Consider the following 14837-nt stretch of genomic DNA (forward strand, 5'->3'; position numbering starts at 1 on the left):
CCTTAAGCAAATCTTGTCACACAAGAAAATTGATTTTTCAAAACTGACTTTTACAAGATTACTGGCGGTTTTTTCCCCTCATCTTTCTTCTATATCGTTCCTTTCCAGTCTCACGAGGTGGCTTCAGATCTAAGGAAATTAGAGATGCTGTGACTAAATTGAAAATGTAAAAAGAGGGAGAAGGAAAAAAAAAAAAAGACAGCAAACACTCAGCACCTCCTCTCCTGCTGCCTCTGAAGGATACGGCTGCATGTGCTTGTGCTTGTGAAGTAGCAGAGATGCCTCCTTCACCTCTACTACTGCCATAACCTCCTTGAGATGTCAGGGAAGAGTCTGTCGAAGGGTTATGCCAGCATCTCACAGGGAACATCCCCTGATGGACATTCCTTGGTGATCCCAAACTGGATCACAGGGGTTTTTTTCCTTCTCTCCCTCAATCCCTCCATTTTATTTTCTTTCTCAGAAGAAAAAGAGAGTTTCCTCCCGCTGCTCGTTTCGGAGACATCTCAATGTGTTTTGTTAAAAAAAAAGAAGAGAGAGGAAGAGTTGCCTTGAAGTCGTTTCAGACAGCTTAAAATATGCTAAGCTTTTGTGTTTCTGCGATATAAATAATGAATCCTCTTACAGCTTCTGAGTCAGGAAAGACATTGATTTAAGAGGCCTTCAGCTCTGTTTGAGGTTTTTCTGCTTTCACGCCAGAGGGTGGGGAACGTGACCAGGGACAAGCAAGGCATGACTGATGAATCGGCAGGGTGTGCAAGAAGGACCCAGGACGGGGACGGGGGCTGCATCCACCTCAGCCCTGGAGGTGCTTTGCTAAAGGATCTCACTTTCTGATTCCCTCTTTGCTCCTTTATTGCAGTTTTCAGGGGTTAGAGGGGGTTATGATGGAGGACAAAGTTGTTAGTATCTACTTCTCTCCCTGTCATCTTCTCTCCTCCGGTAAACCAGTTGTGATTTGGTGATTGCAGTCAGCATCAGTTATTGTTCATTTGACTGATTCCCCAAGCAGCATCCTTGGAAATGTCTCTGCTTAAAAGACCTGTCAGGATAGCTGCAAAATGTAGGCCAACATGCATGGTGTGAGTTTGAGAAAACCCAGTGGAATTTGTGTTCCAAAATAAAGCCATCGGGTCCCATCGCCCCCCAGGAACACGTGTCCCGGTAATTTTCCCAGTACACATGACTGGTCTTGGGCACCAGCAGTCAGAGGGCTCATCCTGCCATATGTAGGCTGTTGGCGTGTGGATCCGCTGCTGAGCTTGGACAAATGTCACACGGGCTTGCTCAGCTGGGAATTCAGGATGGGTTCATCACTGGGAAACAGTAAATCTAGGGGAAAGCAAGGGAAAAGTTGGCACAAGTTGCTGGCAGGAGAATCTTTCCTCCGCAAACCTGGATGACTTTGGTAGCTGTGGCGAGGACGTGCTGTGCATCCTGAGCCTGCTCTCTGCCTGGCATGAAGCTGTCTTGGCATGCTTGTTTGGTGTAGACAGCACCTAGCCTTGCAAAGCCCGTCCCAGACAGACCTAAAAGGGATTCTGGTCTCATCCAGCATCAGATCATGGAGTAACTCTGTTAACTTCATGTCTTGAAGTTCTCCTTGGGTTTCTGTTCCTCTGCAAACTCTCGGGAAGCTGTTGGCAAATACTAAAGTGAAGGAAAAACGCAAGCTGTTGTCTCTGGATTATAAGGCCATTTGTCTCTAAAGCATCGAGCAACGCTTATTGCTCCATTCGGCTTTGCTATTGAAGTGTGTAATTAAGGGCTTAATGGTTTTTACTTTTGGAGACTTCTTTTTTTTTAAATGCTGTTTCTTGCTCTTTTATACAGAAGTCGATAGATAATCGCAAAGGTCTTACGGGTCAGTCTATTGTACCAGTATGCAACCATGTTTGATTATTTTCTCATCACAGAATCCCAGCATCATCTCGGTTGGAAAAGCCCTTGAAGCTCCTCCAGTCCAACCATGAACCTCACCCTGACCGTTCCCAACTCCACCAGATCCCTCAGCGCTGGCTCAACCCGACTCTTCAACCCCTCCAGGGATGGGGACTCCCGCCCTGCCCTGGGCAGCCCATTCCAACGCCCAACAACCCCTTCTGCAAAGAAATCCTTCCTAAGAGCCAGTCTGACCCTGCCCTGGCGCAGCTTGAGGCCATTCCCTCTTGGCCTGGCGCTGGTTCCTTGATTAAATGATGTGGCTCAGAAGAGCAGCGTTGTTACCAGGGTGGTCTAAGGGGATTCAAGAGGTTTGGCCATGAACAGTGACTTGTTCATGTCTGGGGAGGGAGGGAGGAGTGGATGGATGGTTGGTTGGATTGATGAATGGATTAATTTCATACTGAAAAGATGAACAGATCTTTCAGTGAACTTGCAACTTTATTCCACTCCAGCTGTATGCTGTCTGTATTATCTTTGCATCAACGCAACGGGAATGCGTTCCTGGATATGTCATTTATTATTCCTCCTTATGAATTGCCAGATCCCGAAGTTATTTGCCGTTCAGCCAGCAGGAGCCCATGTTGCATTACACAGAAATCACTGCCCTTGGCATCTTCTGCGAGAAGATTCCCACATAATTAGGACTCAACCCATCTTCACCTGGGGTGCACGCCTCTGAGCACAGTTGCCTCCATTGATAATCCTATCGTGAATCATTTGATCTAGACACAGTTCAGCCCTGAATAATTAACTGTTCTGGCAGGACCGGCCAAGGAACCTGCCAGAGAAGGAGCTGTGCCTCACACCAACCTGAGGACATGCCAAAATTCAGACAGATAGAGCCTAAAAAGCGAGCCTGAACAATGGGATGGCAACAGCAACTGTCATGGGGACGGAAGGGCTTTGGCGGGGGACTTGGTGAGTTTGCTCTGAGCTGGGGCTGGAGCGTTGAAGGGAATTGGCTCAGGTTGGTGGGCACCGTGTCCAAATCAGGGAGCATGGCCTGACTGTTTGGCACGTCCAAGGTTGGTCACGCTCCTTGAAGAGTTAATATAAACCTCTCCCGAGATCGGTCTCCTTTCCCCATGCCAGTGAGAGGTCAGCCTGGTGTGTGCCCTCTCACACGACAGAAATCAAACCACAAAGCTCTTGAAAACTTCCCAATCCCAAGCCCAGGTCCAAAACTCGGAGGAGCTTTAAGAGTCAGCCAAGAAAGGGAAAACCCTTTGAAAAGCCCCAGCCCCAGCCATTCATGAATCCCGTGTGCCAGAAGGCAGGAGCCATTTCTGCCCTCTGTGCCCATCATTTCTGCCCTGAAGCGTGCGGATTGGGTAGCTTCAGTGATCCAAAACATGTAGTCTCAGCCCAGCATCGGCTTCAGGATCCCCCTGGCTGCAGATTTCTTATGCTGATGAAGAGCTGGGGGTAGCTGTCTCCATTGACAACTGATGGGTTTTTTCCTGCAATCCCCAAAGGAATTGCATGGCGAGGTGTAAAGTTGCAAAGGCCACAAGCACATTTGGTGGGGTTTAGGTGAAAAATAAGAGCTGTAGTAGAGGAAAAGGCGAGTTTGAACAGCGTCACAGCACAGATTCACTTTGTGCTAAGCAGGAGGATAAACACGTCAGAGAATTAGCGCTTCCCCATGCCAGCATCCACAAATCTGGCTAAAAAAGTTCCGTTATGGGGGTGGAGGGGGGTAGGAAGACCCTAGAAAGGACTAATCCTGTTAAACGATTTGACAAAACACAAACCACGTGATGAAATTGGATTACCCGATCCACGCAAGAAATAATAGTTAAGCTATTAGTCATGTCTATTGTGTGGCAGGATAAGTCAGGACGATGTAGGCAGGAGAAATGAAATGCAGCATCGCCGCCGAAGGGGTAAAATCACCCCGGGAGAGGTGACACCTCCAAGTTCATCCAGGACTAAGGGGTGACTCACATCCCCAGTATTTCCCCAGGATAAGCAGTTTTGGCAGCTGGCTGTCATAGCCTGCTTCTTCAGACCCATCTGAATGGTTTTAAGCTTTCTCTGCGCTTAGAACAGTCAGGAATTTAATTTCAGTAATTTAACTTGGGAAAAAAAAGTAAAATTTTCATATGATCCCATGACTCCAGAGCAGAGGATTTAAGGAGGGGAGTAATTGCAAAAGAGGGTGGACTTGTGAAAGGGGATGGGCAGAAAAGCATCCATCCCAGCAAGAGAAGTGCCAAAAGAGGGATTAATGGGGACAGGATTGGTGCACAGCCCTCTTGTGCGAGGGGGTGGAGGAGGAGGGGGGATTTTAAACAGCGGGATTAAAAGAGCGCCAGATCTAAAGCGTCTGCGTTTTGTTTTGATCTGTCAAGAAAACAGCTCGATTTGCAGAAGGAATCACCCAGCCCGCCAAGTTTTGTGCTTTTCCTTTGAAATAGTAATAGCTTTTCCGTCAGCACGTCTCCAGTTTCCTTCTGGGGGGGGTGAGCAACCTTACCAGCCCCTTGTGCAGGGAAGGAGCCGGCGGTCACAGGTGGGCTGTGCTTTGGCCAACACCTCCCTGCTGCAAAAGCCGATGCCCGTAATCCTCTGTGGTCTGCGCCGCAGCGCTGCGAGTATGGACAACCTGGGATGTCCCAGCATCCCCCAGGCAAGCCAATCCACGGGGTCCGTGGCCACCTCACATCCCTGGCGTGCACAGAGGTCCACAGAGCACCAGCTGCAAAATGGTCGTGCCCACTCGCAGGGCTGCAGTGCATAGTGTTACTCCATTGATTATCTGCATGGCTCATCAGCCAGCTTCAACTATTTACTACGGTTGATCAGTCAAGTCATTGACCAAGTTAACAGCTTTGTTTACTTCTCCCCCTCCGCTTCTGCCGCCAATTTGTTCTGATCGCTGTGCTAACTGAAAGGCTATTTTGATTGTTTTCTCACCAAAATGAACCGCAGCTTGTGACACGGCTTTAATTGTGCCGTCTGGGAGAGAAAAACCTTCTCACCCTGGTTTTTCCAGGCTCCCGCGCCATGGGCAGGACAGACCTGGCCGCGGGGCGTTCCTGCTCATCTCTGTCCCGGCACCTCAATGCTCTCCGCAAGAGCTGGACTCCCATTGCACAACTTCAGGAGTGATTTGGGGAGCTCTAAGTAGCCCCTCACTGTTTTTTTCCACCTATGGGACCTGCTGATGGCAAGGACATGCAAAACCCATGTCCTGAGGACAGTCACCTCCCTTGAAGACTGCAGTTTGATGAGCAATCAGGCTCATCATCAGCCTCATGGCTTGGCAGGAGGGGGAATGCCAAAGCTGAGATTAGATAGGAAATCAAGCCAGAGGTTTCTCCTGCACAGCGAGGTATTATTATTATCATCAAAACCCCAGAGTGTTTAAAAACAATCAAACCCCAGTAGCGGCAACCGGTGTGTCGCAACGAGCGCAATCAGACACCAAACATGTCCTTGTCTGGGATTCAAGTCTGAACTCTTGAAATTCGGGAAAAAGTTGCAATCTTTCTCGCTGTCTGTTTCTGAAGAGAAGCCACGTGGGAAGACAAAATAGGCAGAGGGAGATCAGCAAAGTTGGCATCTCCGCTCCGAGGTGCAGCATCTCCACCGTTAGGACCTGGGTTTCGCTTCGTGGTGGAGCTGAGATGGCCACGTCAGGGATGGAGAGGTTTGGGAAGAGGCCGTTGCTGCAGCAGCCGTGCGGGGATGGAGGTTTGGAAGCTTTTCCTTGAGTATGTTGGGTACCATGGTCTTTGCTCCCCAAGCCTGCGTGCTCGAGGACCGGCCCACCATCGGCAAGGATGCTCAGCGCTTTGCTCAGGGCTCTGCCCTCCTGAACTTGATTAAACCCCAAGCTGGAAGGCCCAGCCTTGTAATTTAGATAGTGGAGAGATTACCTATTGCCTGTGCTGGCTGATAAATGAATCTGCTGCATCAACACGGAGGGAGGACGGCAGACGTGCGGCTGAGGAACCACACAGGGCCCACACATCTTCATTAGGGAGGGAGCAGGCAGGAGAAGAGGAACAATCCCATAGATCACCATTATGGAAATTTACTCTTAATAAAGAAATAATTTGCACGATGCATCATGGCAGAGCCACGCAGGGGGTTAGTGGGACACTGCTCGGGCTGCGTTGCTCACTCAATCATTTCTCAAAGGATTGTCACTCACAGGAGATGTTCCTGCAAACATGGAGCTGCCAACACAAGCCATCCGCAGTCCTGGCCCGTCTCGGATCTCCAGGGGATGCCAGCACATCATCCGTGAAACACTGTCCTTCTCCATCAGCTCCTCCCCGTGGAGGGTGCCAGGGTTATGGGGCAGCGGAGGGGCACGGGGCGGTGCTCGCATAATCCCGCTGGCAGCCGTCGTGCCTGGGGACGGCTCTCTTCTGAGGATGAGCGCGGGCTGCCACATTACGACACTAGGAATCGAAGGTACTGCTGGCAATAAAGCAGCAAAACCCATTCTCTGAGCAATTTGTAGCAATTAATAGCCATTCCCAGGAATGAAATGTTAATTAATTCATTCCCTGAGCCATGCATTTATTTAAGGTATTTGTGGATGTTCTTGGTACTTTTATTAAGCAATTAAAACGCGTCCAAGAAAATATTTATCTATTTTAAGTCATTCTTAGTAAACACAATTTATATGGCAAGCAACTGCTTTATTTTGCATTGTTAATTAAAAATAACGATACACTCCACTTCCCTGGGTTACACGCCGTGAGAGCAGTCGATCTGCCGGGAGGTCTGGTTCAAGGAGCGCGCGTGCTGCTGGCAACTGCAAGAAACCTCCTTAGCAAGGATCCACGTAGCCTGCAATATGGATTTAAGTAGTGCTTGACGGGACATGACAGATTTCAGAGAGCCCCAAGCATCCCTGTGCTGTGGGGCAGGTGCTGGTGATGCCCTCCAGTTGTTCCTGTGCTGCTGGGAGATGCCGGAGACAGCCAAGGCCTGATGAGGAGCTTTACATCAGCACTAGCATGGCCAGCAGGGACAGGGAAGGGATCTTACCCCTGTACTCGGCACTGGTGAGGCCGCCCCTCGATGACTGGGTTCAGTTTTGGGCCCCTCACTCCAAAAAGGCCATTGAATGACTCGAGCGTGTCCAGAGAAGGGCAACGAAGCTGGTGCAGGGTCTGGAGCACAGGTCTGATGGGGAGCAGCTGAGGGAACTGGGGGGGTTTAGTCTGGAGAAGAGGAGGCTGAGGGGAGACCTCATGGCCCTCTCCAACTGCCTGAAAGGAGGGTGCAGAGAGGGGGGATGAGTCTCTTGAGCCAAGGACCCAGCGGCAGGCCAAGAGGGAATGGCCTCAAGCTGCGCCAGGGCAGGGTCAGACTGGCTCTTAGGAAGTATTTCTTTGCAGAAGGGGTTGTTGGGCGTTGGAATGGGCTGCCCAGGACAGGGGGGGAGTCCCCATCCCTGGAGGGGTTGAAGAGTCGGGTTGAGCCAGCGCTGAGGGATCTGGTGGAGTTGGGAACGGTCAGGGTGAGGTTCATGGTTGGACTGGAGGAGCTTCAAGGGCTTTTCCAACCGAGATGATTCTGTGATTCTGTGATTCTGTGAGTCCTACAGCCTTCCCAGGGCTGTGAAGTCAATAGCTTGTTCACACACGCTGTTTGTTGAGGAATTACAAATCCTTGTACCACAGACGGAGGAATTTATTTGTTACGGCAAGCTTGGGCAGCGCTCAGGCAGATGAAGTGCTTGCTAGCGATGCTCTTCTGCGTACCGACACTCTCTAGGCCATGTCATGCTCTTGTTGCAAACATGGTTAGGTCTTTGTGGGCTCCACCAGCCTGGAAGCCCAGAAACAGGGTCCTCAGGGTGGAGCTGATGGGTTTTTACCCCTTTTGGAGAAGACTCAGCTGAGCATTTTCCACCAAGACCCTGGGAGCAATCACGGGCGCTTCATCCCGGCTCTCAGCAGCTTTTCTTTGGAAACCAGAGCAGGTCACTGAAGAAATACTGATGTACGAAAACTGAAACGGCATTGCTTGTGAGCTAACACATCCCAAACTGTCCTTTCTTATTTGCCTTGTATGAACTCTTAACTGGGAAGCGATCGATGGAGTCAGAAAACTACTATTTCCCTGAAGAATGTCTCCTTAGAAAAGTCCCCCCCTCCCTCTTATCTTTAAGTGTTAAAAGTACCCAGTACAGGTTGGGGTTTTTTTATTCTTTAATCAGTTTTTTCCATGGTTGTCTGTAATAACCTCTTTGAAGCTTGGATCGAAATATCTGTTTCCTGGTTGAAATTTGTTTTCCTCCATCGCCCAGGCCAATTCAATTTCCAGAAGATACTGAATTGGGAGGCACTGGGCACTCCCTCCAGAGAGGCCAGAGAAAAACAAATGCAGGTTAGAAATATGGGGAAAGAAATAACAAAATGAAACTCAGCCCGGGGTGGAAGAAATGCCCATCTGGAGCAAGAGGCTGAGACGGTGCGTGGTAAAGAGAAAGGAAGATGAGAAAATGTGCAAAGCCCGAGGATATGAGGGACAGCAGCAGATAGGTCTGCGCTGGCCATACGACATGGATAGCAGGGAGAAATGGTGAATTTGGAGCTGGGTCCTCAAAAGGTGCCTGTCAGCAGTAAAGAGCGGGCAGTGAAGGCATCTCATGGCGATGCTGCCACTGTCACCCTACAGAGACCACCCGAGAAGCGCAGGGAGGCTGGGATGGGTCCCATGGTGTCCCCACTCTGCTATTCCAACCTTTGAATCCTTCCCCGCGGCGTGGCAAGCCCAAGAAAACCACAGAAACAGGTTCTTTGGGCAGGATGCCCAAGGACAGACCCTCACCCCTCTCCTGGGGCAGGCCCAGCTTGGGGGGGACACAACGATGCTGTGCTCCCCCTGCCCAGACCTGTCCCTACAGCCCCTGCGATATAGTTTGGTTTAGGAAGAAAACCAGCAGTGAAAAATGACAGGTGAGTTAGCGGCTAAGTCATACGAGGAGAGACTAAAAGAGGTAAATTTATATAGTCTGGAAAAGACCCTGGGCGACACGTTTGCGATCTATAAATAGCTTCAAGGTAACAATATAAATGAAAGAAGCCCCTGCTCTCAAGGGTGGTAGGACAAGGAAAGCTGGCTGGGAGCCAGGCTCGATGTAATAAGGCTGGTGAGACATTAGGAAGAAATCATGAAGAGCCAAAGCCGTGGAGGTGGTGGATGTTGCTGCTGGAGCATCCTCCGCCTCTTCTTGGCTCCATTTCATTCGGATTCCGTTTACAAATAATTACTGAAAGGTTAATAGGGGAGTAAGTCATGTTACGGGCTTGTTAAAAACATGAGTAACTTGCCTTCTGGCTGTCCATGAGCACATCACGGGAAGCTTTACAAGAACGTTATCAGCTGTCGTTATTAAAAACCAATTTGACATTATAAAAGATCTATACTGCTTGTTCAGCCACATTGATTTAGCAGTGTTAAGCCTTGGAAAACTGGAGCAAGAACCTTGATCTCTGCTGAAGCACGAAAAATTGCTGTTTGTGACACATCTCCGTGCTCGGGAAATCCAGTTTTGCAGAAGCGATCGGTTACGAACAAATACATAAAGCACCGTGCCACGGTTGTTGGTGTGTGTTTTCCCAAGCCGCTGCAAAGTCAGACAACTCTTGGAGACCTTGCCCACCGTTTTGCTTTCTTTTGCAATGTCCAGGAGGATCTCACCTGAAGGCTGCCCAGCTCAAACCCACCTCTGGACACATCTCCATCTGATTTCCAAGCTCTGGTGCTCAACATGTCTCTGCTGGGAGGAGGAGCTGCAGGCAGGCTGTAAGGACACGACCCACGGAGCTCACAAGTCACTTTTATCTCATCTTGAAACCTCCTTCTTGTCCTTTGCAGAGCAGTGAAGGTGGTTTTGTGCAAAATAACCAGGAAAGCACCAGGCATAAGAGAAGCGCTGGGTTCCCCCACAGGTTTGGTGTTGCCCTCACCCTGTTGACTGCTGCAAGGAAATGGCTTCATGTACCTGGTGCTTCCCTTGAGCACCTGAGTAGCAGAACAAGACCCTTCAGAGGCTGGAAATCTGCTTGTGATTGGGAGCCTTTATGGGGACAAAGTTGTAAAGGGAGCTTAACCGAGCTCCTGACAAAAAGCACAGGGTATTTCCACATTCACCAGCTGAAGTTTCCCTGTCCCTCTAGCTTTCTGCCTGCCTTTCTTCCTTGTTTTCTTCTATCAAAAGTTGCTGAGGTTTGGCTTCGGGCCTTTTTGACCAGAAAACCAAACAATGAGCACGTGTTTCATCTGCACCCCACAACCTGTGCAAAGTTTCAGGGATGAGATCTCGGGGCTCTGGCAGATCCCTCCAGATCTCTCCTGCCGCAGCCAGGGGAGGAGGAGGAGCGTCCCCAAGGGACAAGCTGCTGCCACAGCGCTGGCAGATGCTCTCCACAATGGGCAGCGTCTTTCCTGTGGATCAGGATCCCATCAGGAAGGCAGATCCCATCAGGAAGCAGGGAAATGTGATGCTGAGACCAACCTTGGTGGCCAACCTCTCACAAGCCCCTTGGCTTGGGTTGCAATTCCCTCTGGAAGGAGAAAGGCGTCACCAAAGCGTCACTGACCATTCTAAACCTTCGGAGCAGCATCTGGAAGGTGTCGCTTGTGCTGGTTTTTCCGTACGAGGAAACTCCCTCATTAACACACGAAGCGCAGCCCTGGAAATAAAAGCAGCATCTCCTGATTAATTATTGAAGGGGGGAGTCCAGGGAGGAAGGGAGGGTAGGGAAGCTGAAGTGGCTAGTCAGCATCTGTTAGAGGTGCAAAGATAAATGAAATGAGAGAGCGGGTAAGTGCATACAAATCAGCTCACATCTGTACCACTAATACATCTCCTTCAAAACGCTTGTGTCATCAGATGGTGGGTGAAGCCTTGCAGGTCAGCCATCCTGATTCAATTAGGTTCACGTTAGCAGGCGCCGGGGGGATTTGCTCTAGCAGCACTGTCAGAGCATTTTTCAGCCTGCGGTGGACCGGTGTTTCGCTCTCGCTCCAGCCCCACAGAGGCGCTTGGAAGCCGTCTGTGCCTGCAGCCCTCCTTTGCCTGTATGAGTCTGGCGCAGCTCCAGTTGTCTTTGGTTGTCCGCGGGGCAACGTGAGTCTGACATTAAAGCAAGGGGAACCCTGCACGACCCCAGAGCAGGGTCGCAGGGAGCAGCAAAGGCCGCAGCAGGAGACCCGTGGGAGGACCATGAGTAGATGCTGTTCTCCTTGAAGGGGACAACTTCCCCAAAACCACCCCACTGACCCCGTGTGGGAAGCAGCATCATCCCTCTAGAGCCTGGTGGGGCACGTCCAGCTCCCAGCACCTTCCTCTTTCCCCAACCCACCCCATCTTCTCCAAACACCCCAACCCGTCCAGTGCAACCAGGACCACAGGGGCAGAGATTCCTCAGGGAAATCCCCTTCCCTCTAGTTTACCTGTCAGTTGTTTTGGGAGGATTATTGTTATTTTTTTCCCCAGGTTGCTGCCTGCGCTTTCTTTCCCTTCCCCCAAAGAGCGGCTGGAGTTTCACGCTGCCTGACAGCATCTCCTGTCTTTCCCACCCGTTCCAGAGTGGCAGGTTGCCAGATGGTGCCCCATTAGGTCACATTTGCTCATTGTTTGGCAAACAGCGGCTTAATTCAAGTGCTGAGTTGACAGCTTGTTCTCCAAGACAATTTGCAAGTTGCAGTGTTGCAAATGCCAGCTTGGCTTTTCAGGGTAATGTTATTTCAGCTGCCTTAAAGGGATAAATTTCTCTTTGATTGGAAAAAAAAAAAAAAAAAAAGAAGAAAAGGGTGAAAGTTGGGGGAAGCTGAAAAGGTTTTTAGTGGCTTTGAGTTGGAAGGGCCAGCAGTGTTGGTTGGCAAGTGTTCGGAAAGTCACCATGGTTCTCCACCAGCAGAGACTCCTCATGTCCCATCCCTCCTATCACTGAGGTCTTCCACCCATGCCCCACAATCCTAAGGAATGAGGTGTATTTCCAGTGAAACAGGCTTTCACAGGGAAATAGCAATTTTGATTTATTTCGGAAAGGTTCGGTCGGGTTATACATACACGTCGCTGTGGTGTCGGCTCCACAGCCTGCGGTTATAACCCTGGGGGGTGATGTAGGGATGATGCAGACGCTGCTGAGGATATGTGCACATCCTTCCCAAAGTCACGGGCAGCAGCAGACACCCCATGACCTGCTGCCCCCCAGCACTATGACCTGTGCGCTGAGCGAGCGAGTCTCCACCATCACACGCGTGCGCGACACAGAACAGCACCACCACGATGCTCTTTCTTCTTCGACAGGTGGGCAAAAAAAGGCCAGGTTATAAAGGAAGCATCCGGTGACTTCTACGAAACCATCGTGGACCACACCTTCTTCTTCGAGCCCGTCTCCTGCGAAGTCACCAACGCTCTGGGCAGCACAAACATCAGCAGGACCGTGGACGTCTACTGTAAGTAATCTGTCAGCTTGAGACTGACCTCCCAGGGCTCAGCAGGGCCTGCAGAGCTGCTGAAAATTAACGGTTGGGGGACACAGCTAGATTTGACATGCCCGGGGTGACCAGGACTTGCTGGGCTCTCCTACAGCTCAGACTTTGTAAATGTTCTGATGGTGGGACTCCTGATTTCCTCCTGCCTTCTGAGTGCACAGCTCATGGTGGTGGTCCTTGGGGAGCTGGTCATTCTGAGGTTGGAGCAGGCACCTGTCTCAGGCTTTTCTTTATTCGGGGGTCTTCTGTGGTTGTGACCCATCGGTCCATCAGGACCTACCGCTGCTTCCTCTGACACAGTGACCTCTTTGGTTTGAGGGTTTCTGGTTGACACAGCCTATCTCCGGGAGTAACTCCAGTCTCCTCTGTGCAGTTGGGCCCAGGATGGCGACAGAACCGCAGTCCCTCCTCGTTGACCTGGGCTCAGACGCGGTCTTCAACTGTGCCTGGACTGGGAACCCGTCTCTCACCATCGTCTGGATGAAGAGAGGCTCAGGCGTGGTAAGAATCTCTGCCGGGGCGGTGGGGAATGGCACATTCAGGGCATGAGGTGCTGTGTGATGCTCCCCATGGAGCAAATCCCAGGGCTGGGAGCTCCTGGCTGGACAAATTCTGGACCTACGAGACTCCTCCTAATGCAGGGGACAGCGTGGCGTTGTAGAGCAGTGGTGAGTGTCTCGTTCGTTCAGAGAAGCGCATGAAGCAGTAAAGGCTTCTTTCCCTTTGTAATATTTTGGGTGAAAGCGTGTGTGAAGCCACGAGGCATTTGGATGGCAGACTGGAAAGTCAGGCCTGGAGTCCTGCTTGGGAAAGGCAAAGGGAAAACCAGACTGCTGAAAATCAGAGCCATCGCTGCTGCAGAGGCTGTCTGACCCTGCCCCATCGAGCCACCTTCCAGAGCACACGCAGCTCTCGCCCGCGGGAGGTGTTTGCAAAGGAGGCCTAAGAGAAGGAGAATGGATTCCCATGATGATTCAGGGCATAAGGGTTGAACAGAGGCCAGAGCCTCTTAACCTCTTAACCTCTCTCTCTTAATCATGTAACCTCTGGCTGATGGGTAGCGCTTCTGCAAATCGCCTGTGTTGGCCTTCGTGGGATGGTCCCTTCTGGCCTCCAGACCTGCGAGCTCACATCCCGACGCGTTCACCCCAGCTCTCCTCAGCTGTGGCCTGGAGCCTCCTCGAGTGAGGGGAGGCTGGATCTGGCCCAGCAGACTTCTCCACATCTCTTTTGTCCTGAAAAGCATAAGGAGCTTTGCAAACATTAATCGTGGCTCAGTCAGCCCAGGAAGGCGCGAGATACTTGATCCCCTCTTTACAGACAGGAGGGCTGAGCAAAGCCACATTAAGAAGCTAAAGGAGGGCCCAGACGTGAAACTCATCCAGAAGGCACACGCAGGTTTGGGTTTGAAAAGCATCTTTTGGCTTCGTCTGGGCAGATGTGTCCTGAAGTCGATGAGGCAACGCTGACTTACGCAGCTCTAAGTATTATCTGAGAGCTGGACTTACAGGGGAGTGAGATGGACGGGCTGAGTCGCTCTCCTCACCTCTGCTCCCCAGGCACAGACCGAAGAGGGGAGCAGACATTGAGGCATTAACTGTTGGAGTATTTTTTCCAAACCATAATGACCTCAGTGAAGGCCATCTCCTGTGAAGTAATTATAGACTTGGGAGAGCTGATGGCTCGAATCAGCTACAGAATCCCAGTGGGTCAATAATCCCTGGGTGGTTTCCCATCCCTGCGGTGGTTGTTTCTCTGGGTTATTAGACTGCTGTTTCATTTTCTCAAAGCCGCTGGAGTGTGCAGGGTGGCTGAAAGGAGCCATGTGCAGCGAGGACGAGGGTTCCCTGCCCCTCGTGGTCCAGCCCCAGCCACGCATCAGGGCTTGCCTTCCCTAATCTGCAGCGCGCAGGCTGAGCAGCTTTCTCCATTTTTATTTGGCTCTCTCTAACTTAGAGCTTGGAGCATCTCAGGGCTCGGGACAGACCTACCAGCTGGTTTAACTGGGCAGAGATGCTTGCACTGGTCAGCAGAGCTGCCTCCATCTTCCCAGAAGGGTGCTGGTTTGTGAACCCAGACCCTGCTTTGTGAAGCCCATCGGTGCCCAGCCGTCACGGTGGGATGTGGGATGAGGGCTGCTTTTTTCTCAGTCTCTCCGCTTCCAGAGCCAGGTCCGGATCCCACAAGATTGCCTTCTTCGCTCCTACTTTCCCAGAAGGAAATCATCAGTATCATCAGTATTGTATCATCAGTAAGTTTGCAGATGACACCAAGCAGGAGTGTTGATCTGCATGAAGACAGGGAGGCTCTACAGAGAGACTTGGATAGATTGGATCGGTGGCCAACGTCGACGGGATGAGCTTCAACGAGGCCAAGTGCCAAGTCCTGCACTTGGGCCACAACAACCCCCTGCA

General features: G+C 51.0%; 1 protein-coding gene across 4 annotated transcripts in view; it reads left to right on the forward strand.

The window, feature by feature from the left end:
- The window catches only part of KIRREL3 (kirre like nephrin family adhesion molecule 3), a 356368-nt gene that overhangs the window by 314315 nt on the left and 27216 nt on the right, over nucleotides 1-14837 (forward strand). For all 4 annotated transcript variants that reach the window (XM_074851070.1, XM_074851068.1, XM_074851069.1 and 1 more), the window contains exons 8-9: nucleotides 12236-12384; nucleotides 12797-12924. In XM_074851070.1, coding sequence (XP_074707171.1) covers nucleotides 12236-12384; nucleotides 12797-12924 — 277 coding nt within the window. The remainder of the gene's footprint in view (nucleotides 1-12235; nucleotides 12385-12796; nucleotides 12925-14837) is intronic.

The sequence above is a fragment of the Strix uralensis genome, chromosome 26 (genome assembly GCF_047716275.1).
Source record: "Strix uralensis isolate ZFMK-TIS-50842 chromosome 26, bStrUra1, whole genome shotgun sequence".
In the NCBI taxonomy this organism is placed as follows: domain Eukaryota; kingdom Metazoa; phylum Chordata; class Aves; order Strigiformes; family Strigidae; genus Strix; species Strix uralensis.